The sequence below is a fragment of the Podarcis muralis genome, chromosome 1 (assembly GCF_964188315.1).
Source record: "Podarcis muralis chromosome 1, rPodMur119.hap1.1, whole genome shotgun sequence".
Taxonomy (NCBI): domain Eukaryota; kingdom Metazoa; phylum Chordata; class Lepidosauria; order Squamata; family Lacertidae; genus Podarcis; species Podarcis muralis.
The window spans coordinates 7,857,369-7,869,785 of NC_135655.1; the positions used below are offsets into that span (position 1 = coordinate 7,857,369).

At 47.1% G+C, this 12,417-nt stretch overlaps 3 protein-coding genes across 16 annotated transcripts in view; 2 read left to right on the top strand and 1 right to left on the bottom strand.

Annotated features, from left to right (window-relative positions):
• Positions 1-11: 11 nt before the first annotated feature.
• Positions 12-6,380, top strand: TOMM20L (translocase of outer mitochondrial membrane 20 like). The gene is made up of 5 exons (XM_028733644.2): positions 12-144; positions 1,434-1,477; positions 2,795-2,876; positions 4,649-4,791; positions 6,192-6,380. Exons 1-5 carry the CDS (start codon positions 12-14, stop codon positions 6,234-6,236), a joined length of 447 nt encoding a protein of 148 aa, XP_028589477.2. The 3' UTR covers positions 6,237-6,380.
• Positions 6,318-10,901, bottom strand: TIMM9 (translocase of inner mitochondrial membrane 9). Of its 7 annotated transcripts, none has more exons than XM_028733863.2 (4): positions 10,776-10,901; positions 9,235-9,298; positions 7,586-7,681; positions 6,318-6,896 (listed from the first exon to the last, which is right to left on the bottom strand). In XM_028733863.2, exons 2-4 carry the CDS (start codon positions 9,271-9,273, stop codon positions 6,762-6,764), a joined length of 270 nt encoding a protein of 89 aa, XP_028589696.1. In that variant the 5' UTR covers positions 9,274-9,298; positions 10,776-10,901; the 3' UTR covers positions 6,318-6,761. The 7 variants fall into 7 exon arrangements, with proteins under 7 accessions (XP_028589696.1, XP_028589610.1, XP_028589885.1 ...); XM_028733777.2 differs by lacking the exon at positions 10,776-10,901 and adding an exon at positions 10,633-10,769; XM_028734052.2 differs by lacking the exon at positions 10,776-10,901 and adding an exon at positions 10,628-10,714.
• KIAA0586 (KIAA0586 ortholog) overlaps positions 9,732-12,417 on the top strand; it is a 76,601-nt gene continuing 73,915 nt past the window's right edge. For 7 of the 8 annotated variants that reach the window (XM_028733520.2, XM_028733085.2, XM_077919083.1 and 4 more), the window contains exon 1: positions 11,010-11,175. The gene's annotated coding sequence lies outside the window, so the exon portion shown is untranslated. Of the gene's footprint in view, positions 9,762-11,009; positions 11,176-12,417 lie in introns of those variants that run through there. The other variant, XM_077918929.1, reaches the window with a different exon arrangement.

The following is a 12,417-nucleotide window of genomic DNA, read 5'->3' on the forward strand; positions in this document are numbered from 1 at the left end:
CCTGGGCGGCCATGGAGCGCTGGGCGTGGCGGGCGCTGCCGTGGCTGGTGGCGGGCGCCTGCGGCCTGGCCGTGCTGGGCTACTGCCTCTACTTCGACCACCGGCGCCGCAGCGCGCCCGACTTCAAGCGGAGGCTGAGGGAGAGTGAGTGGCGGGGGAGGCCTCGCCTTCGCCTCAGGGGAAAGAGGGAGGAGGAGGAGCCGCCGCCACCGGGAACTAGGCCCATCCCCGGCGAGGAGGCTGCCGGACTACAACTCCCATCAGCCCCAGCCGGCGTGGCCAGCGGAGGAGGAGGTGGGAGTTGTAGTCCAGAGGCCTCGGGAGAGAATTAGGCTTGGGAAGGCGTTGGGCCTTACGCAGGTACCCTTCCTGGCCCGTTTAGGCAACCGTCTTAATCAGGCATAGGCAACCTGGGCCCTCCAGGTGTTTGGGGACTACAGTTCCCATCATCCCTGGCCACTGGCCCTGTTAGCTAGGGATCATGGGAGTTGTAGGCCAAAAACATCTGGAGGGCCGAGGTTGCCTATGCCTGGTCTTAATCAACACCTTTTTTTGGGGAAAACCCTCCCTGCGAGGTAGTCCTACGACTCCATTTCCTAGCACATCTTTTCCTCCAAGGAATTTGAGGTGGAAGGCATACTCCTTTCCCCATATGGTTTCAGGGTGGTCCTCCTGTGCTGCTCCAGACATTTGGTCCACACATCTATGTATGTGCTTGGTTGGTACATTTATGAACATTTATTATTATTATTATTATTATTATTATTATTGTCATACCTCGGGTTACGGACGCTTCAGGTTGTGCGTTTTCGGGTTACGGATGCGCCGAAACCCGGAAGTACCGGAACAGGTTACTTCCGGGTTTCGGCGCATGCGCAGAAGCAGCGCTGCGGGTTGCGAACACTGCGGATTGCGAATGTGCCTCCTGCACGGATCACGTTGGCAACCTGAGCGTCCACTGTATAAGACCTTATTTTTTTTATTTCAATACACTGAAATGTTTAACAGTTTCGAGTGTCCTTGAATCTTCCTGCCACACTGGCCACGCTCTCCTGCCATGCGCGTTGAGAACCACTGTTCTAGGGTTTCAGGCAAGAGTCTTTTCACGATATACCTGGAGATCCCAGGATATTCGGCATGCAAGGGTGCATTCTATGACTTGCATATTAATCTAATCACCATGTTCGCCTTTCAGTGGTTGTAAAGCAAGGGGAGTGTTTGCTTTGCTTTGCTTTGTTGGTCAGCAATATGCTACAGTGAAGGCACACATAATTCTCCTAGAAGGTTATCAGCACTGCAGAATTGCACCCATCAGCTTTAACTTTTGCAATGGTTGGCAGGCAGGCAGCCGCAATGATGCTAGTTGAGTTTGAACATGTCACAGCTCCGGGCTGCTAATTGTGGATACTGACTATTCCATGTTACTCTTACAGAAAGAAGAAAAGAGTGTGAAAAGGCAAAAAAGCAGGATGCAGAGGTGAAAAATTATGTTTGGTTTCCCCAACATGGCACCTGTAGGCACCACGGCACTCTCAGACACGCCCCCCCCCCCAATCTCTCAAAAAGTTTAATTTTTGAAAGCTTTGTGGTTCGATAATATGGTAGGGAATGGAAAATTGGGGTAGAGGATTTTTAGACATGTTGTATTTGACTCTAGTATGATCAAAATAATTCCACCAGCCACAGGATGGGAACCCATTTTATAAAAAGTATACTGTCATTTTTATTTTCAATATGACAATAGCACCCAGTAGCTACAGGATTTATTTTGCAGAATCTTAGCAGATCCTTGGGAATCTTTTTGCATTTAATTTTTTTAATAAAGTGATAGGCTTTGTGGTTCGATAATATGGTAGGGAATGGAAAATTGGGGTAGAGGATTTTTAGACACGTTGTATTTGACTGCAGATAATTTGAAGTCTGAATCATTTTGTCAATTTTCATAATTTCTATAGCAGTTTTTCAGAAACAGCCAGATTTTGGGGAGCAGTATTGGAATAGAAATGTAATAGAAAGTACTGGGTAAAGATAGCTCAGTCAGTAGAGCATGAGACTTGTGATCTCAAGGTTAGGGGTTCAAGTCCCAGGTTGGGCAAAATATTCCTGCATTGCAGGGGGTTGGAATCGATTCCCCTTAGATCTATGAAATACATTAAGGCTGCACACCTAGGAATAAGTCTCCCTGAATTAAGGGAGGGTTTTACTTCTGATTAGACTGCATAGGCTTGCACTGTAGTTTTTGTTGACAATGACATGCAAGTAATGAACATGCAGATTAGTTGGGATCCTTCAGCTAAGAATCAATGTCTTACACAGCTTTTAAAAATTCCAATCCTGACCCATTCTCTAAGTCAGGGGTGGGAAATGTATTCATCTCTGAAGGCCACGTCACAAATACATGGCAAGTGCTTCTAGCAGCAGTGCTTCTGTAACGGTGGCTGGTCCTGCAGATATTTCAGTTTCATATGACAGAGTTTCAGATAATGTTATTAATTTTTCCTGAATGTTGAAATATTGGTTGCATAATCTGGAAATAGTTCTGCAACTGCATAGGCTGTTTACATGCCGGTGCACATGGAGTCTTCCAAGACTGAAGCCCTGTTACACTCAGTGGGTTTACGTACTTAGAAAAATAAGGGCTTCTGCAGAAATGATTCCCAGCACTTAACGCTTAATCTTAGAAAAAGACATTTTTGTTTTGTTTTACATTACAGCCTTCATTCTCATTAGCCCTCAAACTGATTAGCCAATGCTCCATTTTGTTAAGCTGAAAATATGTTTGTGACACCCTTAGTTACGTGAGATGAAAGATAATGCAAAGCTACAAGAGTTCTTTCTGGAAGAGATACAGTTGGGACAGGAGTGGCTGGCAAGAGGTAAGGACAAGAGGAACTGGTTTTTGTGGAATATGCATATATGTGTAGACACACAGAGAGACTATAAATTGCTTGAAAATTATCCATTTCTATTGACACTTAGGTAAGGTAAAGGTAAAGGTACCCCTGCCCGTACGGGCCAGTCTTGACAGACTCTAGGGTTGTGCGCCCATCTCACTTTAAGAGGCCGGGGGCCAGTGCTGTCCGGAGACACTTCCGGGTCACGTGGCCAGCGTGACAAAGCCACATCTGGCAAGCCAGCGCAGCACACGGAAACGCCGTTTACCTTCCCGCCAGTAAGCGGCCCCTATTTATCTACTTGCACCCGGAGGTGCTTTCGAACTGCTAGGTTGGCAGGCGCTGGGACCGAGCAGCGGGAGCGCACCCCACCACGGGGATTTGAACTGCCGACCTATTGATCGGCAAGCCCTAGGTACTGAGGCTTTTACCCACAGCGCCACCCGCGTCCCTATTGACACTTAGGTAGGCAGTAGTAAAAAATAAAATAAAAAAGGTAAAGGACTCCTGGATGGTTAAGTCCTGTCAAAGGCAGCTATGGGGTGCTGCGCATTTTGCTTCAGGCTGAGAAAGCCGGTGTTTGTCCACAGACAGCTTTCCAGGTCATGTGGCCAACATGACTAAACTGCTTCTGGCGCAATGGGACACTGTGACAGGTGCCAGAGCACACGGAAACACTGTTTACCTTCCCGCCACAGCGGTACCTATTTATCTACTTGCACTGGTGTGCTTTCGAACTGCAAGGTTGGCAGAAGCTGGGACAGAGCAATGAGAGCTCACCCCATCACAGGGATTTGAACTCCCGACCTTCTAATCAAGCCCAAGAGGCTCAGTGGTTTAGACCATTAGCACAGATGAGCCTGATGATCTTTTTAGCGCACTTCAGGCAAATTCATAGCTGTCTGCTGTTGCTGTTTGCGAAAGGCATCTCGTGGAATGTATTACCCATACAAAGCTGAATTGAAAGTTTCTGTTCCTGAAAACTGAATACTGAGCAAAAGTGATCTGCTACGATGTCATTGGTTTCCCCTCAAGGCTTGACAGTACAGAATAAAGAATTTAAATGTACATGAAATCACAACCAAGAGAATTGACCTTTCCCTTCAGAAGTAGCTCTGAATTACAGAAAAGACAATGCCTTTATTTGTTGCATTTATGTAATCCATCCTGGGACTGCTTGGTGACGAGCAGACTCCAATTGCATATAATACATAGTTTGGGACAATCTTGATTTCCAATGACCTCTGCCACTTGTGGGTTGCATCCAGTTACTGATACTTGGAGTAAAGCCTTTACTGAAATTGCTGCAACTTTTAAAAACCCTGAACAAAAAGAGGGTGCTTTTCCTTCCACTGATCCTTTCACCTGCTACAATATGTAGGAATAGGGCAGCCATACCTCCGGAATTTCCTGGACATAGCCGGGATTTGGCCCCCACAAACAGCATCCCAACGAAAATCACTTAAATGTCTCAAAGCTCAACAACTTTTGTGTCCGGATTTTCACTTTTTGAAACATGGCAACCCTACGAGGGAATATGTTTTTGTCCCATAGTAGATGGGATGCATGAAGGGAGCAGAGGAAGGTGGGCTGCAGCGTCCTGTGCCTCAGCGTATTTGAGAGGTTCAGATAGCTACAATTAGTAGCTGAGCTTGTGGGAGCACTGAGAGGTTGATGGTACATGGAGCGCAAATGCTTACTGTAGTTCCAAGGATCACAAATACCTGAGTTTTAGGAGTCTGAATCAATTACAGGAGAACACAACAAGAGCATCGAACACCTTGCCAATGCCATGGCCGTGTGCACACATCCAAACCAGCTAATGCACGTCTTGAAGCACACTCTACCCCCCCATATATTTGAGATGCTTCTGCACAACATTCCATACGCAGTGCAAGTAGGTAGACTTTGTTCACTTTTGAAACGCAGGTGAATGTTGTACAGGAGGCACTGTCTAACCAGAATAGTGTTCAGGCATAAGAGAATTTGCCATTCGTGGCTTGTACAGAACCTTGAGATTTCTGTACGTTGCCATGCTGCGACTTGTTTAATTATTACCACAGGCAGGCAGCTAATTAAAGGCTCAGCTTTATTATTTTTTATTTAAAAAAAGAATTCGGCAGGAAGGGACTCATACCCAGTAGCAAGGCCTTGGCTCAGCTTGGGGAGAAATGCAATGCGACTTACCATTCTCTGCACTGTGGCAAAAGTGTTTGAAAATGCTGTTTTAGGGCATTGTGTGCTAAAACTAGTACAGTGGTACCTCGGTTTAAGAACAGCCCTGTTTACGAACTATTCGGTTTATGAACTCCGCAAAACCGGAAGTACAGTGGTGCCTCGCAAGACGAAAATAATCTGTTCCGCGAGTCTCTTCGTCTAGCGGTTTTTTCGTCTTGCGAAGCAACCCTATTAGCGGCTTAGCGCTATTAGCGGCTTAGCGGCTAAAAGGCTATTAGCGGTTTAGCGGCTATTAAAGGCTTAGCGGCTAAAAGGCTATTAGCGGCTTAGAAAAAGGGGGGGGGAGCGAAAAAAATCGCAAGCCTCGCAAGACGTTACTGTCTTGCAAAGCAAGCCCATAGGGAAAATCGTCTTGCGAAGCGCATCGAAAAACGGAAAACCCTTTCGTCTAGCGGGTTTTTCGTCTTGCGAGGCATTCGGCTTGCGGGGCACCACTGTAGTGTCCTGGTTTGCGAACTTTTATCTCAGTCTAAGAACGGAATCCAAACGGTGGAAGGACACCGGCAGCAGGAGGCCTCATTAGGGAAAGTGTGCCTTAGTTTAAGAACGGATTCGGTTTAAGAACAGACTTCCAGAATGGATTAAGTTCGTAAACCAAGGTACCACTGTATTGTGCGATTCAGAACTGAACTTTGCCCCATACTTTGCACTGCAATTTACTTATTTTTTAATATTAAAATCCTACTCTTTTGAGGTGCTAAGCAGGTGCACACTTGCTTAGTTTCAGCAGTGTTGCAGCTTCTGATGTTCCCAAGTCATTCACTGGGCCCACACTGCCACGACTTTAAATAAATTAGAATGTTGTCCATTTGGAACTTCTTGCTTAAATCCAAGTATATTGCTTCCATTAGTCTACTGTGAGTGGTCCACCATCACCCATAAGCTAAAAGACTAAGGGTACCAACACCTTGGGGCTGCAAAGGTGAGAAGAAAGATAATAATTGAAGGACATAAATCTGTCCTTGGGAGGGAAATGAGAACATTTTAAAAGTTTCGGAACTCAAAAGTTTAAGTACGTAAGTACCCATGCCATTGACATGTTTTCCCCCCCTCTGCTAGCGGCTTGAGACAGCCCTGAGTGACCAGGATCCTACCGCTGAATGAGAATGTGGCGTCGCACAAGTGGCTACTCTTAAGGCAGGACCTTATGGCAGCCTATGATACTTCATTTCCAAAGACTCTCGGTGAAAACAGTAATTTCAATTTATTTTACTTTGATTAAATAAAAAATAAACCTTGCTTTAGACACTTTGGGATATAATTTTTGGACGACACGCTTGTGTATTAAAAATTAAGTCATTAAGAAACAACAAAAACTAAAATGTAGTTGTTCCCTCCCCATCTTTAACCTAGTGATGGTCAGAAGCAAATCTGTAAGCCTCCAGAAAAAAAGGTGGTATCAACATTATTTCAATGCACAATAGAAGACAATCTCGGAACAGACTCCATCAGCTCTGCAGCCACTGCCAACCCCAACTGCAGCTCCTGGTGGTTTCCACAGCTCAGTTGTTTCCTGAGCTCTTCTGTTCCGAGCTGGTGGATGTTGCCGCAGCAGCGGTGGGGACCAATGCACCTTTGTGTGCAATGCAATCAACGTTGGCACTCCTTCACAAAGGCAGCCCCTGCCTTTTAGCGAGGCTGGCCAAGAAGTCCTGCTTTGGCAGCCAGCGCTTCATTCTGCTGAATGTGGTACTCCTGAAACCTCATAGATATCCTCTGGGTCATTTTTAAATACTTCTGTAAGCAGTGCTCTGAGCAAGTCATCTATATCAAGAAGGGAGAGATGGGAAGAACCCTGTAGTCACTCACATTTTTAAAAAAAATTCAGTAATTTGAACATGGAAATCATTTGCGTTTTCACATTTGAACCTTACCCTATATGAAGTTATCTTCCCATGGCAATTTTAAGACATACTAATAACATAATGAAAATGTATAATAAACTTTGAGGGTTAAATACACTGCTTCTCTGGGAAAATGGGGAAACTGAACACAAATATGTACCACTTTGCCAAAGCTCCCCTTTTTAGTTTACCACTGAGCTGGAATTTTAACACAACATTGACTCAGTTTCGAAACAAACCCACATTAGGGAAATACATAACGTTTATCTGTCTCTGTCGTTCAGTGCTTTCTTTACCTTCCAGTGTTTGATGACAATGTGCCATTAACAATTTTGTAGGGCTTCAATCTTTTGAATCTTTTTTGTCATTCACTCTAGCATTTAACAAATAAGGGAGCTGTGTGAGTGAATATCATGGACCCTTGGACTGATCCAGCAGGGGCCTTTTATTGTTATTCAATCCAATTAATATCTGACCTGAGAGCCACACGAACAGAAGAGCTACATCTCTTTTGAAATGTTTGGTTTAGCTAGCTTTCTTGATTAACGTGCAAATTTACACTGAAGTTCTACCAGGTACAAGTCCAAAGGGCATAGAATAGCTGCATACCTCTTCTGGCTTGACTTCTCGGCTGGTGAAATCTTTCACACAATCCAGGAAGCAGGTTTCTGTCAATTTGTTATATGTCCCAAGAAATTCCTTGAACTGTTAATAAATCAAGAGAGATCTTCAGAACTAGGCAGATCCTTTATTTTAGGGGTGGGGAATCTCTGTCTGTGGGCCAATCGTGGCCTGGGATGCCATTTTCTTTACACCATATACATTTGCCCATTAGCTGACATCACTGGTGACATCAGCTGATGAGTGTGAGAACCAGGTTTAATCCTGCATTGACTGCTTGATAGTATTTTTGGCAAGGAACAGGTTTGCACAGCCAAGGCAGAAGGATTTAATCCCTACTCATCAGCTAAATGGTGATTCAAGCTCTGTGCAAAAGCACCTTTTGTAGCAGCTCATGCATGGGAGATACTTCAAAAAGGCTTTTGGCAGAGGCATTAAGACAGCTCATAAGCTACTATTTGCTAAAAGGCCATCTTAAAGCTTTTTTCAAGTCTCCTCCCTTTTCCATTATGTTCCTGACACTGGACACAGAGAAGGAAGGGGGAGATTTGGAAAAGCCTTTACAAGTCTCCTCATCTAATCCTTCAAGTCCCCAATGCTGGAAACTTAAAAGTGGGAAGAGGGGGAGGCTCGCAAAGCCTTTTCCCCATCTGCCCCCTCCTGCTTCAAGTCCCTGATATTGGGGAACTTAATGGAGGAAGGAGCAAGACTTGGAAAAGCCTTTCTCTCCCTTCATCCACAGGGTAGAGCTATCTCTCTTGTCTCCCAACAGGGGAGAGAGAAAGCGTCTGGTCTTGTCCCCACTCTATAAGGTAGAAAAGGAAGCCAGCAGGGTTCCCAAACGCCTTCTGCTACTTGGCAAAGCACCAGAACTTAATTCCCACTTTCCCTACAGCAGCAGTAGGTGCAAGGGATTCCGACAGGTGTACAAGGGCTGTTTACCTGTCAATCATTTGCTGGCATAATGATATCATGTGACTGACAGTTGGGTAGTCACCCGTCAAATTTGGTCTGACAGGCCGATCCTGATAAAGACCTGGCCTGTGGAGCCCAAAAGGTTCCTCACTCCTGCTTTATTTGAAGAATTAGCACACAAGGGATAGGCAGGGGCAACATGCATACGAGGGAAATGAACTTAACATAGCATATAATGAGCATCAGATCTGTGCTGATAAATACATTATTACATACAGCTATTAAGGTAAAGGTAAAGGTACCTTGCCCGTACGGGCCAGTCTTGACAGACTCTAGGGTTGTGCGCCCATCTCACTCAAGAGGCCGGGAGCCAGCGCTGTCCGGAGACACTTCCGGGTCACGTGGCCAGCGTGACAAGCTGCATCTGGCGAGCCAGAGCCGCACACGGAAACGCCGTTTACCTTCCCGCTAGTAAGCGGTACCTATTTATCTACTTGCACCCGGGAGTGCTTTCGAACTGCTAGGTTGGCAGGCGCTGGGACCAAACGATGGGAGCGCACCCCGCCGCGGGGATTCAAACCGCCGACCTTTCGATCGGCAAGCCCTAGGCGCTGAGGCTTTTACCCACAGCACCACCCGCGTCCCCATTAAAACCACAAAAATTGCCAAAGTGTTAGGTACACCAACATTTCAAAAGCACCCTTTGGAGCTACAGCATTTACCTGCTTGATCTGATCAGATTCTGATATTTGTCCAGCCATATTTTAGCGCTCAGATAACTGCCACCTAAAGTGAACACAAGATGTATGCATCAACAATCATTCAGAAATGTTTATGCCTGAAATGTAATACACAGCAGCCTAAATCTTGTTCATTTTTTGGGGGGAGTATATGTTCTTGGAAGCCTTTGCTGGCTACTAATACCATTTGAATTATTTTAACTACCCACCTAGCAACTGCTGTTTTATTCCAAATTTTGTAATCCTCTTGTATTCTTGTGCACAATTTGGTTATTATATATGGAAGGCAGTATACAAATATTGAATATAAATACCCCAAATGAACTAAGAAATACGATGGGAGAACTCTGCTGTAATATACGGTTATGCACAGAAAGAAAAGTATGTGCAATTGTGGGACAGCAATTGTCAGTCAGGTCTCAGGGTGTGGCCTCAAGGCATGTGAGGCCACCACCTTCCTGAAGCAAAGTAGCTTCGGCAAACTGCCTTGAGTTCCATGATGAAAAAAGGTGAGATATCAAATAAATATTGATACATTTTTAAAGTGCCAAATAAATGGGAATGCTTATCATCTTTATCAAGTTTATCTTCTGGCAGCCCTGTATGGGTTCTTTCACAAGTTGGGGGGGCGGTTCCCTTTACATGTAAAAAATGTAATACACATGTGCAACACCACACACTCCCTAACCACAGCTATGATATGGCAGCAGGTACACATTCTTCACCCATAATTGTCTGAATCAGTGATATCATGTTTGACTTTATTTTTAAGGCAGAGGCTTTGAAATACAGAGATATGCAGCGTACCCAAGGTGGGATTTGAGTTCAGGCTTCCCAGATGCAAGCCCCCAACCCCACGGCTGCTTAGGTCCCTCGCCAAAGTGAAGGGCATGTAGTGTCAGTTTTTGAGCCAGCCAAGGTCATGCTTCCAACCTTCCCTCCTCCTTAGAGGAGCAGCGCTGGAAGTCAGCAGGGAACTCATAAGCAGGGAAGCCATAGGCGCCCCCTCCTGGCTTCTTTCTCCCTCTCCCTTTCACCCCCAGGGTTGCCACCTACCCCGGGGTCCAACTACGCCCCTAAGAAGAACCCTGCCCTGGGTTGCTTTGGAAATCCATGCAGCCAGAGCTCTCGCGCGGGATTTCCTCTCCCTGTAAAGAGAAGCTCCACCTGGCAGATTTACCATGGGGAAGCCGCTATTAAAGGCACAGGCGCAGTCCTGATTGAAGAAGATGGCAACCCTATTCAGCGCCTAGGGCCCTAGGGGTCTCGCACGCCCTTCCTTTCCCCACAAACTCATCTCCCCCCACAGCCTGCGCTTACCGCAAGCACCGTCTCCCCTCCCCGGGCTCCCCAATGCTCCTTCGCCCCATCTTACATTACCCTCGTGCTGGAGACGAATCAGCGCCGGCGGACTCTAGGATAGCTTTACCTTCCATCTGCCGCGCGGGGTGCGTCGCCCTAAAGGGTCCCCCGCGCCCTCCCCTTTAGAGAGCCCCCCCCCTCCACACACACCCAAGTCCTACCCCAGCGACGCGAGCCTGACAAACTCGAGAGAGCGGGCGGGGCCTGAGGGCTTCGGCAGGTTAGGCGCGATAACGAGAGAGAGCTTAGGAGGGTGGGTCCGCTTGCGCAGTGGGTTTAGTTTCTACCCGGACACTCCTTCCCGTGGCACAGACCAAGCGCGGCCGGGCGGGGAAAGAGGCGCGAGAGGGAGGCGCCCGCGTGCGGATGAGGGGCGTGGGTTGCGCGCATGCGTGCTTTCCCTTCTCCTTCTAAATAAGCGGCGCACGCGCGCTTAGCGTCCGGCTCTCTGATTTGTTTTGAAGGCGCAGGAAGGGGCTGGGCTGAATGTGTCCGTTTGGGAGCGGCGGGAGCCCCGGTTGGCGGGGCTGCTGTTACCATGGCAACAGGCGGTGCTTCCCGGTGGGTGGCTGTGAGGGGGGGAGGAAGGGAAAGGGAGGGGGGGTCTTCGGGGGGGGGAGGATGGAAGGTGAGCTCCAGAGAGGCAGAGCTTTGAGGGGGGGACCCCCCTTCGCCACCTCTTTCCCTGCACCCGCTTTTAAATACATGGAATAGAAATGGGGCACCGGGGGGGGGAGAGGGAGGTTATTGTTTTGTGTTCTTTGTGTGCTTCTTTGTGCTTTTATTTGTTGTTGTTTAGTCGTTTAGTCGTGTCCGACTCTTCGTGACCCCCTGGACCAAAGCACGCCAGGCACCTCTGTCTTCCACTGCCTCCCGCAGTTTGGTCAGACTCATGCTGGTAGCTTTGAGAACACTGTCCCACCATCTCATCCTCTGTCGTCCCCTTCTCCTTGTGCCCTCCATCTTTCCCAACATCAGGGTCTTTTCCAGGGAGTCTTCTCTTCTCATGAGGTGGTCAAAGTCTTGGAGCCTCAGCTTCAGGATCTGTCCTTCCAGTGAGCACTCAGGGCTGATTTCCTTCAGAATGGATCGGTTGGATCTTCTTGCAGTCCATGGGACTCTCAAGAGTCTCCTCCAGCACCAGAATTCAAAAGCATCAATTCTTCGGCGATCAGCCTTCTTTATGGTCCAGCTCTCACTTCCATACATCACTACTGACTGCCCTGTGATCCTCGGATGAAGGGGCAGTGTGCAAATCTATAACCTATTTTTTCTAGAAAAAGAGGTGCCAGAACTCATCACGAACACATTCTTTTTCTCTTAGAAAGGCAACAGCACGCACCTGACAGGCTCCGGAACTGAGTTCCAGCGAGTTCTGGCTGGGGGGAAAAAGCCCTGAATCATCATCATCATCTTATTATTTGTACCCAGCCACCTTGGGCAGCTTCGGACAAATATCAAAGCATAATAAAGCATCAAACATTAAAAACTTCCCTAAACAGGGCTGCCTTCAGATGTCTTCTAAAAATCAGATAGTTACTTATTTCCTTGACATCTGATGGGAGAGTGTTTCACAGGATGGGCCCTGGTTCTAGGTAGCTTCACTTCTCGCAGTGAAGGAACCGCCAGAAGGCCCTCAGAGCTGGACCTCAGTGTCTGGGCTGGACGATGGGGATGGAGATGCTCCTTCAAGTGTACATTTGACAGTCGAACAAACAAATTAAGCGAACTTTCAGATGGCATACCTCTGGATACAGCCAGCACTGGATTTATGGCAGTAACAGAATTTTGCATTTGACAGAC